The sequence below is a fragment of the Pholcus phalangioides genome, unplaced genomic scaffold, assembly GCF_987345545.1.
Source record: "Pholcus phalangioides strain wild (caught in Gottingen) unplaced genomic scaffold, Ppha-v1.0 ptg000022l_1, whole genome shotgun sequence".
Lineage (NCBI taxonomy): Eukaryota > Metazoa > Arthropoda > Arachnida > Araneae > Pholcidae > Pholcus > Pholcus phalangioides.
The window spans coordinates 38,338,778-38,358,732 of record NW_028301615.1 but is presented as its reverse complement, the minus strand read 5'-3'; the positions used below and the strand labels follow the sequence as shown (position 1 = coordinate 38,358,732).

Here is a 19,955-nt window from a genome sequence, read left to right as displayed (position 1 = left end):
CCACTATGGCTACGGTGGGGTTCGGGCCCGAGTCCTCATGATGTGAGTTTGTCACTATGACCACTCGACTACCATAGTGGAGCAACTAACTGGACTGGACATTTGCTCAAGAAACAAGGTGTATGTACAGGGCTATGGTGCTCAGAGGATGAGTCTATTTATACAAGGACTTTCATCATGATTGGCTGATTAACGCATATGGATGCTTTCAAATCATAAGCGATACCCAAGGCTCGAGATGATGCGCATGGACGCTTATTAATCATCAAAAAGTACAAGAAAAAAAATTTCAAGATTTTTATACATTTTAATGAATGCATATCATGTGATATTAAGCATCATTATAATATTGCACTGTATTACATGAACATTGCATATTATGATCTGCCTCTTCAAATGTGCTGATTATATAGAAAAAAGTCAATTTATCAGACCCACCCATCCTCCACGAACGCTTCGATATCTCACTGAGATGTAAAGTGGGGTTTGTACAGTCTTCAAAGGAGTTTTCCGTGTATCATATAGATCTATTGGGAAGGTAGGCTATATAGGTCTATTAGCTATTGGGAATTTACCATTCAATTAATATACATTATACTGTAAAGCACATTGATAATAGCAACTTTACCATAAACGTTAACTGGTGTCAATGACAATTCACATGACAACTCTAAATATATTCATAAAGAAAAAGGGTTTTTTTTTTTTTTTTCGAAGATGCTTTTGTTTACCATCTTCTTCGTCGTGAAAACTGAGTAACTTGGTTGGAGGAACACCGGGTCCTTGGTTGCTGCTGGTAGTGGTCTCAGTTGGTTTGTCGCTCTTGCTGGTGCCGCCGCTATTGATCCCACTTGTGCCAGGTATGGGAGCCGCTGAGGAGGATTTTTCTTTCGCAGCAACACTCTTGGGTTCCTTTGTTTTCTTCTGCTTCTTGTCCTCTTCCTCTCCTCCAGAACCTTCCTCTTCTGAATCCGCATGCGTCACTCGTTGGCGGAATTTCCTGTTCGGCTTCTTAAACAGCACCATCGCTTTTTATTTTTCAATCTTATATTTATATTATTGCTGTGAAATTTGACGAGAGGTACCGCGACAGTTCAAGAAAGCACACAACAGCTCTATTCATTTGGGAGCAGCGACTGAATGAATAGATGACCTAGATTGGCGTAACGACCAATCGCAAACTAGATAATATTGAGCAATATGAACAAAAACTATGTAAAACAACTAGTGATTGGGCGAAACAACAAAGTTATATATTTTTTTTCGTGGATTAACGGGCGTAGGGTTTAAGATGTTTGGTTTGAAATTATGGGATTTCCAAGCATCATTATGAGAAACTAGACCACGGTCAAGTGCATTGAAAATATCCCAGAAATGTATTTTGACCTTTACATTCATCATATGGCTCATTTTTGTATACAAACTAATAATATATCACATGACTGGTCACTCTTGAATCACTGAGCTATAAGTAAACTTTAGTTATAGCTCAGTGTCTTGAATATATGCTGTTTAAATTTGAGATCCCTTTATTATGGTATCCTGGACAGCATTTTCCCTCAGTTCTTGAATTTTCAATTTTTCAAAACTTTGGAAGTTTTAGTGCCATCTGCCGACAGACAAGAAAACATCATCAGTACAACAAAACCGATCATGGAACAACTGCTGCCATCTGACATTTATAAATAAAGGCAAAAAAACTCACGTCTAGTACAGTCTGTTCCAATAATAAACGAACAAGGTTATCGATTCAAAACTCTCTCTTTACTAGGCTGACCATATTTTCTCGAGAGAAATACGGGACATCGGGATTCTAAATACGGGAAAATACGGGACTTCGCCAATTATCGCCAAAACGACGCCAAAACCAAATAAAGTTGCCAAATATTGTTGAAATTACGGAAAAATCACAATGGCGGGAAATGATGCATTACTGCAAATTGCAGTGGATTAAAATGTATTCCACGGAAAAAAAAACGTTTACCAAGGCAAATGTGGGAGATTAATATCCCATATATAGTTGTAACTATCATAAAATAATTTGAGTTGAAAAATAATTTCAATCTTCGACTTTAATAAAGAATAAAAATTCAAGTAGGCTTCTTGTGAAATACGGGAAAAACCGGGACACTTTTGCCAAAAAGTCGGGACGGCCAAAAAAAGAGAAAATACCGAGACTGTCCCGGGAAATATGGGACGTATGGTCACCCTACTCTTTACGCTTTCGTTAAAAAAAAAAAAAAAAAACTTGATTGGGGGGTGTGGAACATTATTTTAAATTTTGCTTAACATCCCAAGTTGTCGCCTGACGTCAATAAAAACGTTTTTTGGAAGTCATAAAATGTCTCAAACATGACGTGATAAAATGGTCATTATGTCCATTTTGGAAACGTCAAAAATGACGTAAAAAAATGACCATTTGCAAATAGTTAGACTTTCAGAAGATAGATGGCGCTATTCGAAGAGACGGGGAAAAAAAGTATCGCTTTCTGGCGCAGGTCGGAGTCGAACTTGGTTCGTTCTCGGATTGTCCCTACGTATCTCACGCCATGCCTTTACCGATCGCGCTACCGTAGCAGTAACCAGTTGGTGTTATTTAATGAGGACTTTAAAAGTATTGATTAGTTATATTACAATTGCCGTTTAATCTCTTGCTGAGTTTAGCTGATGGCAGTTATTTTTTCGTTTTATTTTACTTTTTTATCCATGAAAAATATAGTAATATAATTATAAATATAATTATTTGCGTTATTTATAATTATCGAAAAAAAAAGTTTTTAAAAAATTTTTTTTAGCTCAATGAATTTGTTGCATCTTTTTGAATTTTTGACAAATTTCATAGATCTTCTGATCGCCCGTAAAAAACATGATATGGATGCAATTATAATTTATATAACGTACGTTGATAAATTTATATGAACAATTACTCATTGAAAAATTTTGCATTTCCATTCAAAACAAAATCGCAATTAAAAGTACTTCATTTATCTTGTGACAACCACAAACGAATAGGCCTAGGGTAATTTTGAAACACCCTCTGAAGGTTCATTAACAAACATTTTGGATAATTCTGATATTTTTCATCCGGAACAGAATTTTTCAGTTGGAAAGAAATTCGTGATTTTTATGACGCAAAATCGTTTACGCCATAAAAAATCACGTCATTTCATGACCTTCATGGCTAATAAGGTCATGAAATGACCTGATATTTCATTTGAGTCATCAAGAATCACGTTATTTCCTGACCTTTATTGTTCGTGGTCATTAAATGACTTTGAAATGACGTGATTTTTTTTTTTTGACTGACGTCATTCAGAGAAAATGACCAAATTTTCACGTCATATTTGACGTCAGGCGACTACTTGGGATGAAATTCTTATATGAAAAAGGCTGGCTACCGAAATACAGACAATGATAGGAAAAATTAAAATTAATTCCTTATCAAAGTCTGCAATTTGGTGGCCTTCATCAAAGGCCACAGTGCTGGACAAAACTTTAGTCAGAGAAACAGTAGTTTTGATCCATTTTTTGCGCACGCGCACTACATACATGATTGCAGCATGAATTTTACAGAGTTGCCAGTGTGTGATATGGCTTCCCTCTGCATCATGTTGTAACCAGAAAAAAATCTGATAAAATTTATTATATTTTATAATGAAATTTAATTTTAATTTTCAAATTTTTTTCAGTGCATTTAATGTACTATCATGTAAAACGTATCATTAAGGCATATTATCAGATTATTTGAAATCAAAAATTTAATGACAGTGAATAAACGCAAATAATAATAATTACGGTATTTAGCGTAAGTACAATCAAAATATAGCTAAATAAGTGCAAATAATAATAAATATGTATAAAGATTGCAACGATTGAAGATTGAAAAAAAAACACGTGAGAACGAAATAGGACCAGCCGTTAATGCCAAAAGGCACAGTGACACGATTGGCTGTTGGGGAAGTGACTTATCACTTTGCCATATTTGGCAAGAAATCATACTTTTTCATCATTGAAACAAGTCGCCAAGATGACTTTGTGTTGCTATCTTTTAAGACAGAACTCTGTCGGGAAACCTCATGACCATGTACTCTGTATTTTACGGAACAAAATTACATAGAACTCTGAGAAAATTTTAAATTTCCCGTTATCACGTCATTTCTAGTAAAAGTCATTTAGTGGATTTTTGTCTCTGAGAGATATTGGGTGCATTCAATACCACTCTGCTGTTGTTACATTACGCATGCTCAACCCATGGCCCGCGGGCCAATTTGGCACTCAGAGTGATCTGATGTGACCCGCGACCTCAAACTTAATTTTGTAAAAATTTACAGATCACTTGAGTAACCCGCCGTACAGTTCCTCGCACACTTAAACGGTCGGTGGCACAGCACTTAAATGACTCTTGGCACAGTTTAATATCACTCAAGGGACCAGCGACATATACACAGTTCACTTGAGCAACCTACGACATAGTTCTAGAACACTTTTGAGTGGACCCGACATATTTCCAGATCATTTAATTATCCGCGGCACATTTTATATCACTTAAGTGATACAATTCCACAACACTCAAGTGGCCCGCGACACATTTATGAACCACTCAAGTAACCCACGACGTATTTACAGATCAAATGTGCGGCACAGTTCCAGAGTAATTAAGGGACGTGTGGCATAGTTTCAGAGCACTTGAACGGCCTGCGATGCAGTTTCACATCACTGAAGTTACCCGTGGCCTAGCTCGAGATCACTCAAGTGGCCTCCGAGGCATATTTCGACATGATTTAAGTGGCTCGCGACACATTTTCAAATAAAGTGGCCCACTCTTCCCCCAAAGGTTGAGCACCATTGCATAAGGGTAATTGAAGCGAGGGGGGTCCATGGAAAAAGTTGGTCCGTGTAAGCTTGGAAGTGAAAACATTTTCGTCATTATTCTTATCAATGGTGTTTTAACAATAAAAGAGCCACTAGATCAATGGACCCCAGGGGCGAACAGTTGGTCTGGTGCCACGGACCAGTGGGGACGAAAATTTCATCCTTTAACCTCACCTTCAACATTATAAGGGCAATACCGTCTAGAGCAGAAGCTGCTGCCTTCTGCTCTAGAAGGTATTGATAAGGGGGTGCCCAAGCATTTAGTTGCGACTCTGCCTACGACCGTAGCCAGAAATTAATTTCGGAGGGAGGGGGGGTGACAAAAAGTAGAACAGACGATTGTACCATGTTATTACATATATATTGGCCTTTTCTTACATTTCGAGGGGGGGATGGAACCAACCTCACCCCCTTCCTCGCTACGGCATTGATGGACAATTGAAGAGGCTTTTATTGATTCGCAAATTTTTTTCTCGAAAATATGCAATTTTCACAACTGCACAATTTGCAGTCCGTCATAAATTTTTAACTACGTATTTTTTTCCATTTGTTCAAAAATTTCAACAATTGGGTTATTGGAATTAACGCTCACATTAGCTTTTAATCACTATCTCCTCTTTTATCAATTCTGAATTTTTATAATTTTTTATTTATTTTGTATGTTCATATTTTTAATTCGAAGGGGTTTTTTTTTTAATCATTACTGTGTATGCTTACTAATGTGCTACATTGAAAAAAATGTGCAGAACCGCTGACATATATAAGAACAACAGTTCTGGGATTCAAGCCCCACAAGCAGAAGCCTACACAAGGAGGTGCTCAGAAGACCCATGCCTTCCCCCCAAAAGTTATAAAAAAATTTAATATTTTGGTCAAAAACAATTTGAAAAAATATCGAAAGAAAATACGCTTTATATTATGCTTTGTGGTTTTACACTTAAAGTATAGGAAATATTACGCAAATAAATTGTGAGCTGTTCAAAATCTTCTCTCTGCTTTCATGTTATCAGGTTTCACCTAATTTTTGTGCTTTAATCACTATAATTATTAGAGGAATGATGGCTTGGAGATGGGAAAACAATCCTCATTTTTTTTATATTTCTATGTACTAATTATTATTTGGGAGAGTTCGTGGCCTTCATTTCATGGGTACTGTGGGTTCACCGAACACCCTGCTATAAGCACACAATGTAAGAAATATCCTTATCCATTGGCATTTTGTCGAGAACAGAACTACTACCTTGGTCCATCAGATAACTTGGATAGACCCCCTTAGACATTTTGAAAACCCAGAAAGCACAAAATTTGATAAATTTTTTCTTGCTGTAGATATTTTTAATCTAGTGAGTTTAGCCCTGACTGTAGGTGTGTTATTGTTGAAGTCAGGTCTGAAAGGGTAATAGCATTCTTTTTTTAATAGGCTACCATTCCTGCCAGAAAGCGATACATGAATTCCTTTGTATTTCTAAAATTCAATGTCATTTTAAATGTCTTTCCACTTCTTGAATATCATCAAAATTCAAGAACCAAGATCTGGTGAATATAAACAAATTAAAACAGTAATGAAAAATAGGCATCAGATATATGTGTAGAAGAATTTTAAAGCTCTAACACTCTTATAGAAGCAGCACCCCCCCCCCCACTCTAAATCCTAGCAAGTCTTGAGAGTTCAATAGAAATTTCACATCATTTTTGTAAATAAATCACAAAATAAATTGAAACTGAAGTATTTATTGATGAAAAAAAATATATATCAGCTAACGTTCATTTACAATGTATACGACTGCAGCCACTATGCACATACAAAGGACTTTTGATCATTTTCGCTTTCTCAGCATAAAAGTGTCAAACACCTGTTGATGATGTCTTTTTTGGTGATTGTTTCCTCTCCAGAACTGAAACTAACGAATCTCTGATATCATCTAGTGTTTTGTGGAGAGAGACTTCCGCTTTCATTTTATCTGGAAAGAGAATGAAAACAATTGTAACAATTAATAACACAAATACAAACTCTACGGCCACAACAGGAAAATTGCCCAAGTGAGCTGATGCTGGGAATAGGGTTTTAACTCAAGCAAGGGTGAGCAAACAGACAGTGTTTCAAAAGAGATGGGCTATTTCTAAAAAGATGGCAGAACAGGTGAAACAATCTCATTTTTCCCTTTAGCAATGCATGGAACCAAAAAAAAAAAAAATGCTAAATGGCCAAAATTCTACTTACACAATACAGTAGAAACGGTTTATTGGAATCATGTATAATGTTATCATTTGGTATTGGTTTAACCATATCTTTTTTCCCTCCCCAAATTATCATTGTCTGCAAAACTATGTAGGAGATTAGAAAGTGTAATACTCCCCTCCCCGACAAACATTTCTGTACTCTGGATGAAGATTTTTGCTTGCACATGAAACTGATAGGCTATCTGATTATTATTAGCAGTTATAATCCCTGTAAGTGTGCAGCTGCTGCTTTTGCAATTAACTTCCACCAATGGAGGCAAACAAATGTATGATCAAAAAGAAACTTCAGTTCCCTGTTAATTGTCCAGATTCAGTTTTTGTTTGAAAAACTTTCTCAAGGGAGCTATGGAACACACGGTACATGAATTAAACACCTGATGACTGAATTAAAAAAATTTTTTAGCTTAAAGGAAAAAAAAATCCCAAGCATGATTTTTCCTCGAAACAGTCCTAAATAATGTTTTTCAACTTTTCAGAGACATAATGACTTCTTCTCATGTTGCAAGACACACTGCAATGAAATCAGAAAATTTTGAGTCACCCTTAGAAAAACTAAATTTAAATCCTCCTGCTTAAAATTAAAACTCCCTTTTAGCAATCACATGAATTTCAGACGGAAATACCAATTTTACAGTTGCCACATCGACTAGGATTTATCAAGCCTTGAGCTATGGGGGAAAGCGAATTGAATCAGCTTGATTTAAATTCTGTTTTTCCTTTTCATAACTTATATTGAAGTGAAAGTAACCTAGTATGTATGGTATACATGTTATTGAAATGTGAAGTTCTTGATTAAAATAAGCATAGAAGATCTTTGGGATAAAATATAGACTTAAACTTAATCCCTAGATATAGAACAGCTTTCTTTCTGCACTTTTTCTAGATTTTGTACATGGAAAAAAATTGTAGAGAAATATAGGGAGTTAAACTTAGCACTTAAAGAGTTCCCCTGATTAAAAAACAAACTATTTTTTGTATAAAGCCTTGAATTCTGCGTACTAATTGCTGATTCAAAATAATAGATATGTTGTTCCAACATAAATACCGTTGGACTTTACATTTTAATACAAAAAGTGAAAAAGGTCTAGTGTTTGTCTATTTTTTTACCAAAACTCATTAAATATGTGAAACAATGAAAATGTGTAAATTACTAAGCAACATCATGCAAGTTGGAAACACATCATAATAAATGCATCCATCTATAGCGGAAGAAACAATCTTGTCAAGAGAATGATTTTATTTAGTTGATACCGAATGGAAGTTCAGAAGTGAAGTGTGATGATTAACGTATGGAATTCCGCACATGTAATAAATCTAAAACAAATATATAGTTGATCCCACTTATAACGTTTCTCCCATTTAGAATGTTTTTCCACTTGATACAACTTATTCTCATGGTCCTAACAATAAGTAATTCTCATTGCGATTTCCTGTTTAAAGTTTTTCCCTATTTATTACGTTTTTTTATGACGGTTTTTGAAAATCGTTATAAGCAGGATTCACTTTAATTAACAGTTGAATGCACACATTTATGTATTTACTAATAATCAATGTATGAATTCCCTTCTGATTGATTTTACATTTTTTTTTAAATATCTTAGCATTTTCAATATCTTCTGATCAAATTTAAAGCAAATCAGATTCTCTCTCTCCTCTCCAGACACTTATCTTCTCATTCCCTATTCATACTTTGGTTATCCTGCTAAAATGATTTTATTTTCCTTCCCTGATGGTCCACAACTCTGATCTGTCACCATTTAACTGCCACATATTTTAACACCTGAATGTGGGTGCTATGTCAGATTTGTGTTGAAGAAACTTAAGTGTGCTTATGTGTGCGTGCCCAGCATTTGGAGTGTTTTGTGTTCAGTAGGTGGTGTTATCTATCTAGCGCCGCAACTAGATACTTTCTCAAACGGGCAAGTACACATTTTGGCACACCCATATAATATAGAACAAGCAGTTATAAAGTGTGAATTTGGTGCGCCACTCTAGTCCAGAACCCAGGACACTAGGCCCGCCTGCCCATCCCAGTTGTGGCCCTGTATCTATTCTCCAATCTGGTAATGTGTGCATTTGAAGTTCAATGTATGCATATTTGTGTTGTAGGTCTGTGTGATCGCCATGGCAACCAGAAGCTTTTTCAAAGGAATAGCCAACTCCAAATTTGAAATCTTTAGAAAAATCACATTTTTAGTCGATTACCATTTCACAATCGCAAGTTCCAAACACAGATTTTCATTAAAAGCAAAATTTAGGGGGAAGTTATAAGGGACCTCTTTCTCCCCCCTCCCCCTCCCAGGGATCAAAATTAAAACTATTTTTGTAGAGAATTAAAATATTGGAATAAAATAATTTATTTTATACTATCTGTGAAGAATTAGATCCTTGTGCCCCCTCCGATTCTGCTTACACACCCATGATTTTTGCGATGCGAAATGGTGACTACCGCATAGCAGCTAGATGACAAAACTAGATATTCAAGATCGAGTTTTTACAGATTCGGTTTCTTTCCACGGTATCGGGAAGGTTTTACAATTTGAAAGGATGTTCCAATCCTTTAAGATAAAAAAAAAACAAACCGCGCATTCGCAATATTGTAGGAACAAGACAAATTTACGCCGCATAAACACGGTCTTTGAATGCCGGCCGATCACTGCAAAAGTACCGTAATTTCCCGTATATAGCAGGAAGGGAAAAAATTTGCAGGGCAATAAAAATCCGAAATTTAAAACTTCTGTACACGGCCCCTCATTCAGAGAAGCAACCAAAAATATCTCTCATCTTCAACAACCCACAGGTATATCAATACAGTAGTGTACAAAGTAGTAAAACCAGTTTTTCAAGGTCGAGGGATCACGATATACGGTAAAAAAAAGTTGGGAGCTTTTTCCTCTCTCCTTTTTTTTCTAAGAACTAAGAATGAACGCATCCCGGAGGACGTGTGAACAAAATTTTTACGTTTCCTTTTCCGAAATTCCAAGTATTTGACACGTTATAACGTGTCAATGGCATCTCTGCCGTCAGGGGCACTGCTGCCAAATGTGGGGGGGGGGCACGTGTAGCTTAAGCAAGGCTACAAGGGGTGCGGTGCACCTGAGCAGCAGATTGTAAGGGACGGCAGCCTAGGCTTCAGTTAGACATCAAAAAATGTTAAAACCTCGAATATTAAAAATTCACATGACCAGAGGCAAATTTACAGTTTAGCTGACTGTGGGCTACAAAAATTTTGCCACCTTCCACTCATCTTTGTCAAATTTTCTTGACCATTTATTTCTCAAATTTGCAGGGCTATAGCCCAGTATCAGCGAGTATTTCTCAACCTGTAAACATACCCGTTTCTTACTTTTTTCATCCCGCTTTTCCTTTTCACCTGGTCCCTAGATTTCTCTATTTCACTTTTTGCCTGATCACTCACATGCTTGAAAACTCTATGGAGTTTACTTTGGTCCTGTACATGCTTGCAAACTCAAGGCCACTATTTTTGGTCACTCGCTGACTCAGTCCCTCTCTCCCTGGGCAGAGGCGGATGTACATTTTTGTCAATTTCGGAGTCCTCCTCCCGTTATACCAATTTTCCTGTGACTATTTATTTCTTGAGTTTGCTGTCCTGGGCCTGCTAAGCCCCTCTGTAAATACGGCTCTGGGGCCATTCAAGTATTACGTAAGCAGATTTTCAGCCATTTTTGACACCCCCCCTGTCAGCAAAACACTGACCCCCCTGCCCCCGTCAGCAGCTTAGAATATTTCATATCTTCAAAAAGGGGCGGTTGATGACATAAGCAACCTTCAACCCCTCCCCCTTGTCATCAAAAGTAAGCAAATCCGAAACCCCTCTCCCCTCAATGCTGACGTAATACTTGCATGACCCCTCTGCAAATGATATATCATGCTTTTAAGACACACCTTTCTGATATATTTGTTGAGATGAGATAACTGTAAGATAGAGCTTAGGGACAGTGATACCAGAACAAGAATGTACTCTATCGCCCTTTGTGATAGAGTATATTCTTATTTGATGTTATCGAGTAATTTTCCTGAATGTCAAATGAATTCAAATTCTGATTCTTAGTAGTCCAATCTCTGTACAACAAAAACGGCCTAAAAACAATTTTTTAAATAAAAGTTACCTCATTATATTTTCTATTTATAAAGTGTCAGCAACGATGACTCATCAACAAGAGCTGAAATGTGAATTGAGTTATCTGGCAAAATTCTATACCTCAGAGCCATACTATCATATGTGGTTCCGAGGAACAGAATTAAGAACAGTATAATGATTTGACTCTTGCCTCCTGCAGCAAGAGTCTTCTTTAGGTGTGGCACATGAGGCTTTGCACCCGGATGGCATTTAAGCTTGAGCCGGCCGTAGTGGAGGCCATGCTTCTATTATTTCTAAAATAACATTGATTTTTAGATTGTTTGTCTCGGTAATTTTCATGTCTAGCATTTCTGAAGAAAAAAAAAGAATTGAATATAGAAACAAAAATTTAGGTGTGTTAATTAGCATGTTAATGGCTCATTGCTGCCAACATAAAATATTAAACAGAGGTATAAGCTCAACAACTACAAAAGATGTATTAAAGGGGGAAAAAAAACGACAAATCAAGTCACTTGCAATTTCTTACCTCTGTGCTTTGATAGGAGAATTATTGGTATGTCCCAAGTAACTTTCCTAGTGCTGCACGTGAAACGTTCTGGAATTTTCAAGTAATGGGTCATTCCATGTCAAATCACCCAGCCATGACACCCATAGTCTCAGATTTCAATGATTTTTTTTTTATTTGTTGCATTTACCATCCTTATTAACCGTGTGAAATATTATTTGCATATCTCTAAAACTTTTTGAGAAAAAAAATGTTGAAATTTATCAAAAACTGATGCAGATGACTTTTCCGAGGCTCAATTTTTAAGCGGCATTGTTTGAGAAAATAAATCATAACTTTTTCAATTTTCAATATATTCAAGTGAAATTTTCACTAAAGTGTTCACAAAAACATACAGAATATGAATAAAAATAATTCATACACTTACATTTGAAATTTACATGCAATAAAATTATGTAAACTTTGTTTTTGTGGAATTTTTCGTTAGAAAAAATATAATTTTTCAAACGTATTTTTAGACCAGAGGCACAGCAGTTACCAAAACAACTTTTATTTTAAATTTCTTCTAAATATATGAAGTAAAATACTGGAGAAAAAAAATAATGGTTTTTTGACCGTTAATATGTTTATTCTGGCTCGCAACACAAAATTCATCGAAATAAGACTGGATCGTTCCGATTTCAAATCATTCAACTAGATACTGAAATGCAACCCATCATCCCAGATTCCAATTATTATTTTTTATTTTTTGCTTCTACCATGTTTGTTGACCATGCAAAGTTTCATGTACATATCTCAAAAACTTTTTTTAGAAAAAAAATGTTTTCTAACCTCACGAATGACGTCTCTTAGGCTAACCCCATTCAAGCAATATTATTTGTGAAAATATATCATAACTTCGCAGATTTTCAATATATTCAAATGAAATTTCCACTAAAATGCTCACAAAAAAATGTAGATTATGACTAGGAAAGAAAATTTAAACCTTTGCATTAAAAAATTAGATTGCAAAAAAATCGTTGAAATTTAATTTAACACTGGTGTGGTAAAATAACTTTATAATTAATCATGTTAAAAAACTTCAAAAATTAATCTATATATATGATTAATATTATCTGGATTTATCAAATACAAAATAATTCTTTATGCAAAAATATATCAGATTGCAAAAGTTCGCCTTTGTTGCATCATAAGAAATATTTATAGATAAATTAAAAGTGAAATTATTTGGAATTTGAACACTTCTAAGAATCTGAATATGAAGGTTTAATTTGAAAAATTATTTTATTCACTCAAAACCTTTTTTTTTACCAACTCCCATTTGACACATTACATTAACATTTCTAATTATTTCATGAATTCATTTAATCCTAGAATTTTAAAATTTATTAATTGTTTTGAATTATTGCATTAACTACTCATGAAACTTAATTTAATGAATACTGTAATAAATGTATAAGCGTACATGAAAAATAAAATACTGCTTCATGCTTAGTAATAATGAAATAAATTTCTTTTTACTAAGCATGAATCATTATATTAAGTCAAAATGTAACAAATATAATTAATGTAGTCATATAAGTACAATTGTTTTGTTACTCAAATGTATTAACTGTCAAAATAATGTTTACTTTTCTAATCTTCTTAATATATTAATAGGATTAAATTTAAATAAAATTGAAAATTCATGCTGTGCATCCAAAAAAAAGTGTTTAAAAAATTGTCTCAAAAATAATAATAAAAAAAATAAATAAATAAAATTTAAATGACTTTTTCCCTCTAAGGTTTACATTTTTTCTATTCATAATCTGCATTTTTTTGTGAGCATTTTAGTGGAAATTTCATTTGAATATATTGAAAATCTGCGAAGTTATGATATATTTTCACAAATAATATTGCTTGAATGGGGTTAGCCTAAGAGACGTCATTCGTGACGTTAGAAAACATTTTTTTTCTAAAAAAAGTTTTTGAGATACGTACATGAAACTTTGTATGGTCAACAAGCATGGTAGAAGCAAAAAATAAAAAATAATAATTGGAATCTAGGATGATGGGTTGCATTTCAGTATCTAGCTGAATGATTTGAAATCGGAACGATCCAGTCTTATTTCGATGAATTTTGTGTTGCGAGCCAGAATAAACATATTAACGGTCAAAAAACCATTATTTTTTTTCTCCAGTATTTTACTTCATATATTTAGAAGAAATTTAAAATAAAAGTTGTTTTGGTAACTGCTGTGCCTCTGGTCTAAAAATACGTTTGAAAAATTGTATTTTTTCTAACGAAAAGTTCCACAAAAACAAAGTTTACATAATTTTATTGCATGTAAATTTCAAATGTAAGTGTATGAATTATTTTTATTCATATTCTGTATGTTTTTGTGAACACTTTAGTGAAAATTTCACTTGAATATATTGAAAATTGAAAAAGTTATGATTTATTTTCTCAAACAATGCCGCTTAAAAATTGAGCCTCGGAAAAGTCATCTGCATCAGTTTTTGATAAATTTCAACATTTTTTTTCTCAAAAAGTTTTAGAGATATGCAAATAATATTTCACACGGTTAATAAGGATGGTAAATGCAACAAATAAAAAAAAAATCATTGAAATCTGAGACTATGGGTGTCATTTTGGCATTTTGCTGGGTGATTTGAAATGGAATGACCCTAATATTATTTCAGCAGGAATTCATCTTTCTGCTACCCTGACTTTTGCAACATCTCTGGCCAGTGCATCTGCTGATCTATGACACAAAGGGCTCCTTACACATTCTTTCTTTTATGTCATTCTGATGCTTTTGATAGAAATATTTTGACTGCCTTACCAAAGATTAAAATCTAAAAAAACAAACAAAAATCATGCATTTCAAAAACACAGAATAGCCAGAACTGGGGTGGGGAGGGCAAAGGGGAAAACAAATTCAAAGGGGCAGCAAATTTTTGGTGAAAACAAAAACACAGGTGTAAAATCATCAATCAAATTCTAAAGTGGCGGGAGCAGAAAAATCACATTTGGTCCTCTCCCCCACAAAAATCGCAGTTAACCTTCACAGTGACAATACCGAGATATCTCATCAAACTTGATCTGCTTTATTACGGTCATCCCAAAATATCTCAATTTTTTAACAGCTTTGCAGTTGCAATGCAGACCAGGAAAATTTAAAAAACTACTTAAAGGGTTAAGGCCTGACATAACTTCACTCTTCAGTTATTTTAAAGTTGTAGTCACTGACAGTTTGATTGTGAGGTGAACAAAAAATATTTTTGTCTCCTGGAGAGTAACAAAAAATATGCCAATTGCAATAACAGCTTTATAATATTCGAATACTGCATTCCCAGCACACCAGGAAACCGTAACTGAGATCAGCATGCAGAGAATATTCATATTTTCCACCATGCTTGGCAAATTTTAGTGACCAATTCCTGATATAACATCTGTTTTCAACAGAATTACAAAAATTACCTGTATAATTCAAAAGTGACCTTTCTTCAGTATCAGAAAGCATCAAACAATGTACAGAATTTAGTATCTGCATTTCGTATTAAAGGTTGGTAATTGAAGTAGATTAATATGTAAATGTTCAATTTTCATTATCACTATCAAATTCTTCAATGTTTCCAACAATTTCTAGCCAGATGGAGGAAAAATTGTTTGCATGGAGGGCTGTCAGGAGTGTTCGATAAATTAATTTTTGGTCAGCTTGGGGAGGGGCAAGGCCAGGGCTCAACTAGATACTTTGTCAACCGGGGCAAGCAGGCATTTTAGCACGCCAATGTAGAAATAGTTAGAGGGTGAATTTGGAACACCCCTCCTGGTCCCAGCTCCCGGGCCACTCGACCCGCTCCCCCGTCCCTGGGCACGTCCCCCTACACTGTGTACGCCTCTGGTGCCCGTGATACACTTAGAACGCCCCTGGCTAGCAAATTTATTGAGTCGTGCAATGATTTCCCGGATTTGACGAATTTTTTTTACGAAGTTTCTGTGCATACATCGGCATCGATGTTACCCCCGATAAAACGATTTTCCTCGAATTAAGGAATGGAAACGGCAGTTTTACACAATTTGTTCAATCGGGATTTTCAACTCTTATTAACGAATAATTTTAACAAACGAATCAACTCACCTTGGACCGATGAAAATACATGCTGCTCATGTTGAATTTCTTGTCCATTGCTTTCAGTCAGATGATTGCGAAGAATATTTTGTGCTGCATACATTCTGAACGCACTAACAGTAGCCGATGTTGGCCGTTTATTTTGGTCATCGAACGACATAATTACGAAACAAATAAATCCTCGATAAAAAAAAAGCGCAAAAAGTGAGGAAAAAATGGCGGATAGATCAGCTTATGAACAAAATGAAATTTTGACGCCAACCATGCACTGCTAGTTTTTTCACCGTTTCTGTGACTATGTGCTATACAGTGACAGAAAAAAAAGAGAAACCAGATTAAAAAAAAAAACAAAAAACAATGTAAGGATAAAAAAATTATTATAAAACTTTACTAAGGATAAAATTATGGGAATAAACTTACTCAACCCCCCCCCCCTCTCTCCAAAAAATCGTTCATCTCCCTAAACGAAGAATTAAAATTGAAACCAATTGAATAAAACAAAACAAACTTAAATTTTTTTTTTTTTTTTTTTAAATGAGAAGCAACACTTACTGCTGCTCACTATCGTCAAAGGTTGGGGATGACCAAACGCCTGCCTGAATTCGCTTTCAGATACGACGATGTCTTCGTAATCTCCCAAGAGCGGGAGATTGCCCCTCAGTCTACATTGGGCGTCTTCCCAGATCACGCCGAACGAACTGGGTTTCGGCCTGTCCAAGTAATGGTGCATCGCTGCAAGTGCTTTCTGCTTTCGTAGAAAAGCCATCACTTGGCAAAACCTCATCCAATAAGTACAGACGTAATCCGGGCTCAAATTGGAGATGACCGTTGAAAAATACGAAGGGATGTCTCACATAATTTCTGGTCTGGTATTCCGGGTTCAAAAAGGCGACTTCTGTAACGTAATCTGCCGAGATATAATACGTGACGTAATTAGGCAGGTCGTACGAAGAAACGCGAAACTTGGAGATGCCACCTGCCAAAAAATCGTCGGTGATTACTTCGTAGATGACGTAATCGTTTCCGCCGCCGACGCGGTCGTTTTGTCGAACTGCACAGACGGATGATCGAGGCATGGCAAAAAATATTATCAGAAGAGAAATAAAGGGAAGAAGTACATCGTCCTGGTCACCCATGTGCGAAGATTGGATAGACATCCTCTGATGAATACGCGCACATCGAATAGAGTCGTGTCGTGGATCTATAGCTATGTGAGCTGGTTTTGAGACATATCTATATTATTCGAAGCAGTAGATTAAACAATAAAACAATTATTTATTTACAAATATAAACGAAGGTAAAATAATACGCGATTCGGATGAGAGCAGGGAGCCAGGGACGTGTACAAAGATGCGACCGGTGTATAGTCGGTTTCAGATAAAGATATATCCGAAATTGAATGGATTGTTCGCATATGCCTTTTCAAGGTATTTGCCCAGGAAAACACCGACTCGCACAAATTGCATCGTAATTCTGAGCGATTCCCCGCGTTAGAAGAGGTATTTGGCCCTGATAAGGGCCGTTTATTTCCATGATCGGATGACATAACAGAAAAATAAATAGCAGAAACAAGCAAGAAAACGACGACAAACACAAGACGTTGACGAAAAAATGGCTGAACGAAAAAAGCAGAATGCGATTTTCTTCGCCAACCTTCAATTCTAAGCCTTTTCGCCAATTTTAAAGCAACCTCGCAATGCTCACTTTGCTCTCCAAACGCTCCGCCGGTGAAGGATAAGGATGCCTTTGTAACGGCTAGCACCGCAACACCGGTGCCTCTTCTCATCGTAGTTAATTTCTTTTGCTATGCCACTGCATTAGCAGTGCTTCCGTGTCATTCACGATTTTTTCCTTGTCAGATGGTCTTCTTATGTTTAGACCGAGTCTAAAAGCAACACGTCATCTGCATCTGGAGGCTCGTGTAGGTACATTTGGCAGCGTGACAATTCAGGACACTGTAATAGGATGTGTTCTATGGTTTCCTCGTTCATCCTGCAGAGAGGGCATGTAGCGACCATGTTCACAGTGAACTTAGCAAGACGATGGTTTGTCTCCAGTGAGCGAGTCCGGGCTTTGAAGAAGAGTATTGATGGAAGAGATCCATCATACGCGCTCTCCCAGGAATAGGCTAACTGCCTGCAATAGTAGTTCAATGATGATTTCTTTAGTACTTCTTGCCTCCACAATTCGTGGGCCTTCTTGCGAATCGATGTTTTAATTGCTCGACCTGGTCACTGGATGTTTTGTAGCACTAGCGTGTTAAGATACTTTTTACCGAGGAAGTTGGTCCTACGCCACCAGGATGTACTTTGGAGGCAATAGAAAGAGTAGATGAAGAGTTTTTTCACCACTCTACGATCATCCAGTGACCAAAGTCGGGCGACGTATGATAGTTTTGATTTTGCTTCCCTTACTTCAAAGGTGGAGATACCAACTTCACCTTGAATTGCACACGTTGCTGCGAGTGAGGTCGCTCCGAGGGCGAATCTACAAACCGAGGTCTGAGCAGCTTCCAGAGCCCTTCTGGTTGTTTGGTCTAAGACCAGAACTGCATCTGCACAAGAAAGAGATGGTACCGCCACGGCCTTCCATAGAAGTCTTGCAACCTCATAACTGTTGTAGGAGTAGAGTGCTCTACTTTTGATGAGCCCCGCGCCGCCTTACAACCTAGCACGTTCGAATTGAACGTGCGCTCCGTTTGCCAGTAGCGTTCGGCTACGTCGACGGCGTGCAGGCAAACTTGTTTAACGATATCCACGGGGGCGGCGAGGTTTCCGTACGTTTCCAGGAACGACGACTCACTGTTCTGTGTAAAGTGTTCTTTCTGTATAAACGAATGGAGAAAGTTTACCGCGTCCTCCGCGTGAAACCAACTCACCATCAAACACCCGTCGTCTCCACCACCAGAAACTTTGTGTGCTGCCCTCACGTGGAAGCGTCCGATGGCGATTGACAAGGCCGTCATACCGAACAGATCGGTCGCCGGGCGCTGGACCATCTGTACGGGTAATTGTCGGATGTGAGGTGGGATCGTCATAGACTTGTCGGTGAAGTACCACACGTCATGTCGCTCGCGCACGTGCTCCACCAGGTACTTTTTGCTTGTGAACGGCGTCTTAAGTCCATATACACAGAAAGGACAACTCCTCTCGACGAAGTCCCACATAGCGGGCGGGAATCCTTGTTGGGCGACGGCCATCATAAAAAAAACAAACTATGACACACACAAACGCAATCGATGCACTCTGTTAGCTTTATGCTATCTCTTATATGTGATAGATATTCCCTAGCCATATCTCAAAAAAAAAAAAAAAAAAAAATTTTTTTTTTTAAATACTAAGAGATATATTTAACCATTATTAATGCCACTTGTAGAACAGTTCTACATCATTATCAGCACGACGGAATAATCGCAGAGAAATCCTCCAGAGATGTCAACGAATTCTGAGGTGAGTGTTTTATGTTTCTAGAATGTATTTCCTATGAAGATTCTTTTTTTTTTTTTGAAGCACGAGGTGAATGATATTGTAAATGAAGGACTGCGGGATCTAGTGGGTAAATAGTGCTTCTAGTAAAGATTTTTTTTTTTCAGGAGCATAAGGTAAATGGCATTGTAGATGAAGGACTGCGGGATCTGATGGAGAAAATTGAGTCCCATATAATTATACCTTATGTAAGTATTAATTGTTAAATTCCGCAGTGAATGTTTTGTTTTGAGTGTTTTTTTTTTCTGTTTTTTTCAGAAGAAAAAAAACTGATTATTTTTATAGGAAACTAGCTGATACCCGGCGACGTTGCTCGCCCCGTAAAAGATTTATATATATATATATATATATAGCGTATTAATTATTTCTTAATCAAAAAAATTTCTGCATCAAGTAAGAAAAAATTACCTTTAAAAAATTACTTTAAATATTTTAATTAAAATCTTCAGGCAATCGCTTGTGAATACACAATATTTTTTCTTTTTCCATCTGATGTGTAGATGTACAAATTTTTGGGATTACCAACACGCGAACAGGCGACGAAAAGATGTCCGTGTGAAAAACAGGGCTCAAGTAGGTTGATACCTGCCACTTCTAAGGACTGGCCTTGCGCTTTGTTGATTGTCATGGCAAAA

The 19,955-nt window shown here is 36.4% G+C and overlaps 2 protein-coding genes across 6 annotated transcripts in view; both read right to left on the bottom strand.

Annotated features, from left to right (window-relative positions):
- Positions 1-1,121, bottom strand: part of LOC149070410 (PAX3- and PAX7-binding protein 1) — a 53,334-nt gene extending 52,213 nt beyond the window's left edge. The window contains exon 1 of the mRNA XM_089250237.1: positions 732-1,121. Within this exon, the coding sequence (XP_089106363.1) occupies positions 732-1,026 (295 nt within the window). The 5' untranslated portion in view covers positions 1,027-1,121. The remainder of the gene's footprint in view (positions 1-731) is intronic.
- Positions 1,122-6,587: 5,466 nt separating this feature from the next.
- Positions 6,588-17,494, bottom strand: LOC149070409 (uncharacterized). 5 transcript variants are annotated; one of them, XR_016195058.1, is made up of 3 exons: positions 16,388-17,494; positions 15,845-16,137; positions 6,588-6,833 (listed from the first exon to the last, which is right to left on the bottom strand). XR_016195058.1 is itself a non-coding variant. In XM_089249677.1 (2 exons), exons 1-2 carry the CDS (start codon positions 15,993-15,995, stop codon positions 6,718-6,720), a joined length of 267 nt encoding a protein of 88 aa, XP_089105803.1. In that variant the 5' UTR covers positions 15,996-17,494; the 3' UTR covers positions 6,588-6,717. The 5 variants fall into 5 exon arrangements, 3 of the variants coding, with proteins under 3 accessions (XP_089105803.1, XP_089105804.1, XP_089105805.1); XR_016195057.1 differs by lacking the exon at positions 6,588-6,833 and adding an exon at positions 14,113-14,558; XM_089249677.1 differs by having other exon boundaries at positions 15,845-17,494.
- Between the last annotated feature and the right edge of the window lie 2,461 nt (positions 17,495-19,955).

Excerpts from the sequence above, each read along its gene's own strand:
- LOC149070409 (XM_089249677.1), bottom strand. The coding sequence starts at position 15,995 with ATGTCGTTCGATGACCAAAATAAACGGCCAACATCGGCTACTGTTAGT. Across the intron at positions 6,834-15,844 it reads TGTATTTTCATCGGTCCAAG|ATAAAATGAAAGCGGAAGTC; the intron begins GTGAGTTGATTC and ends TTCTCTTTCCAG.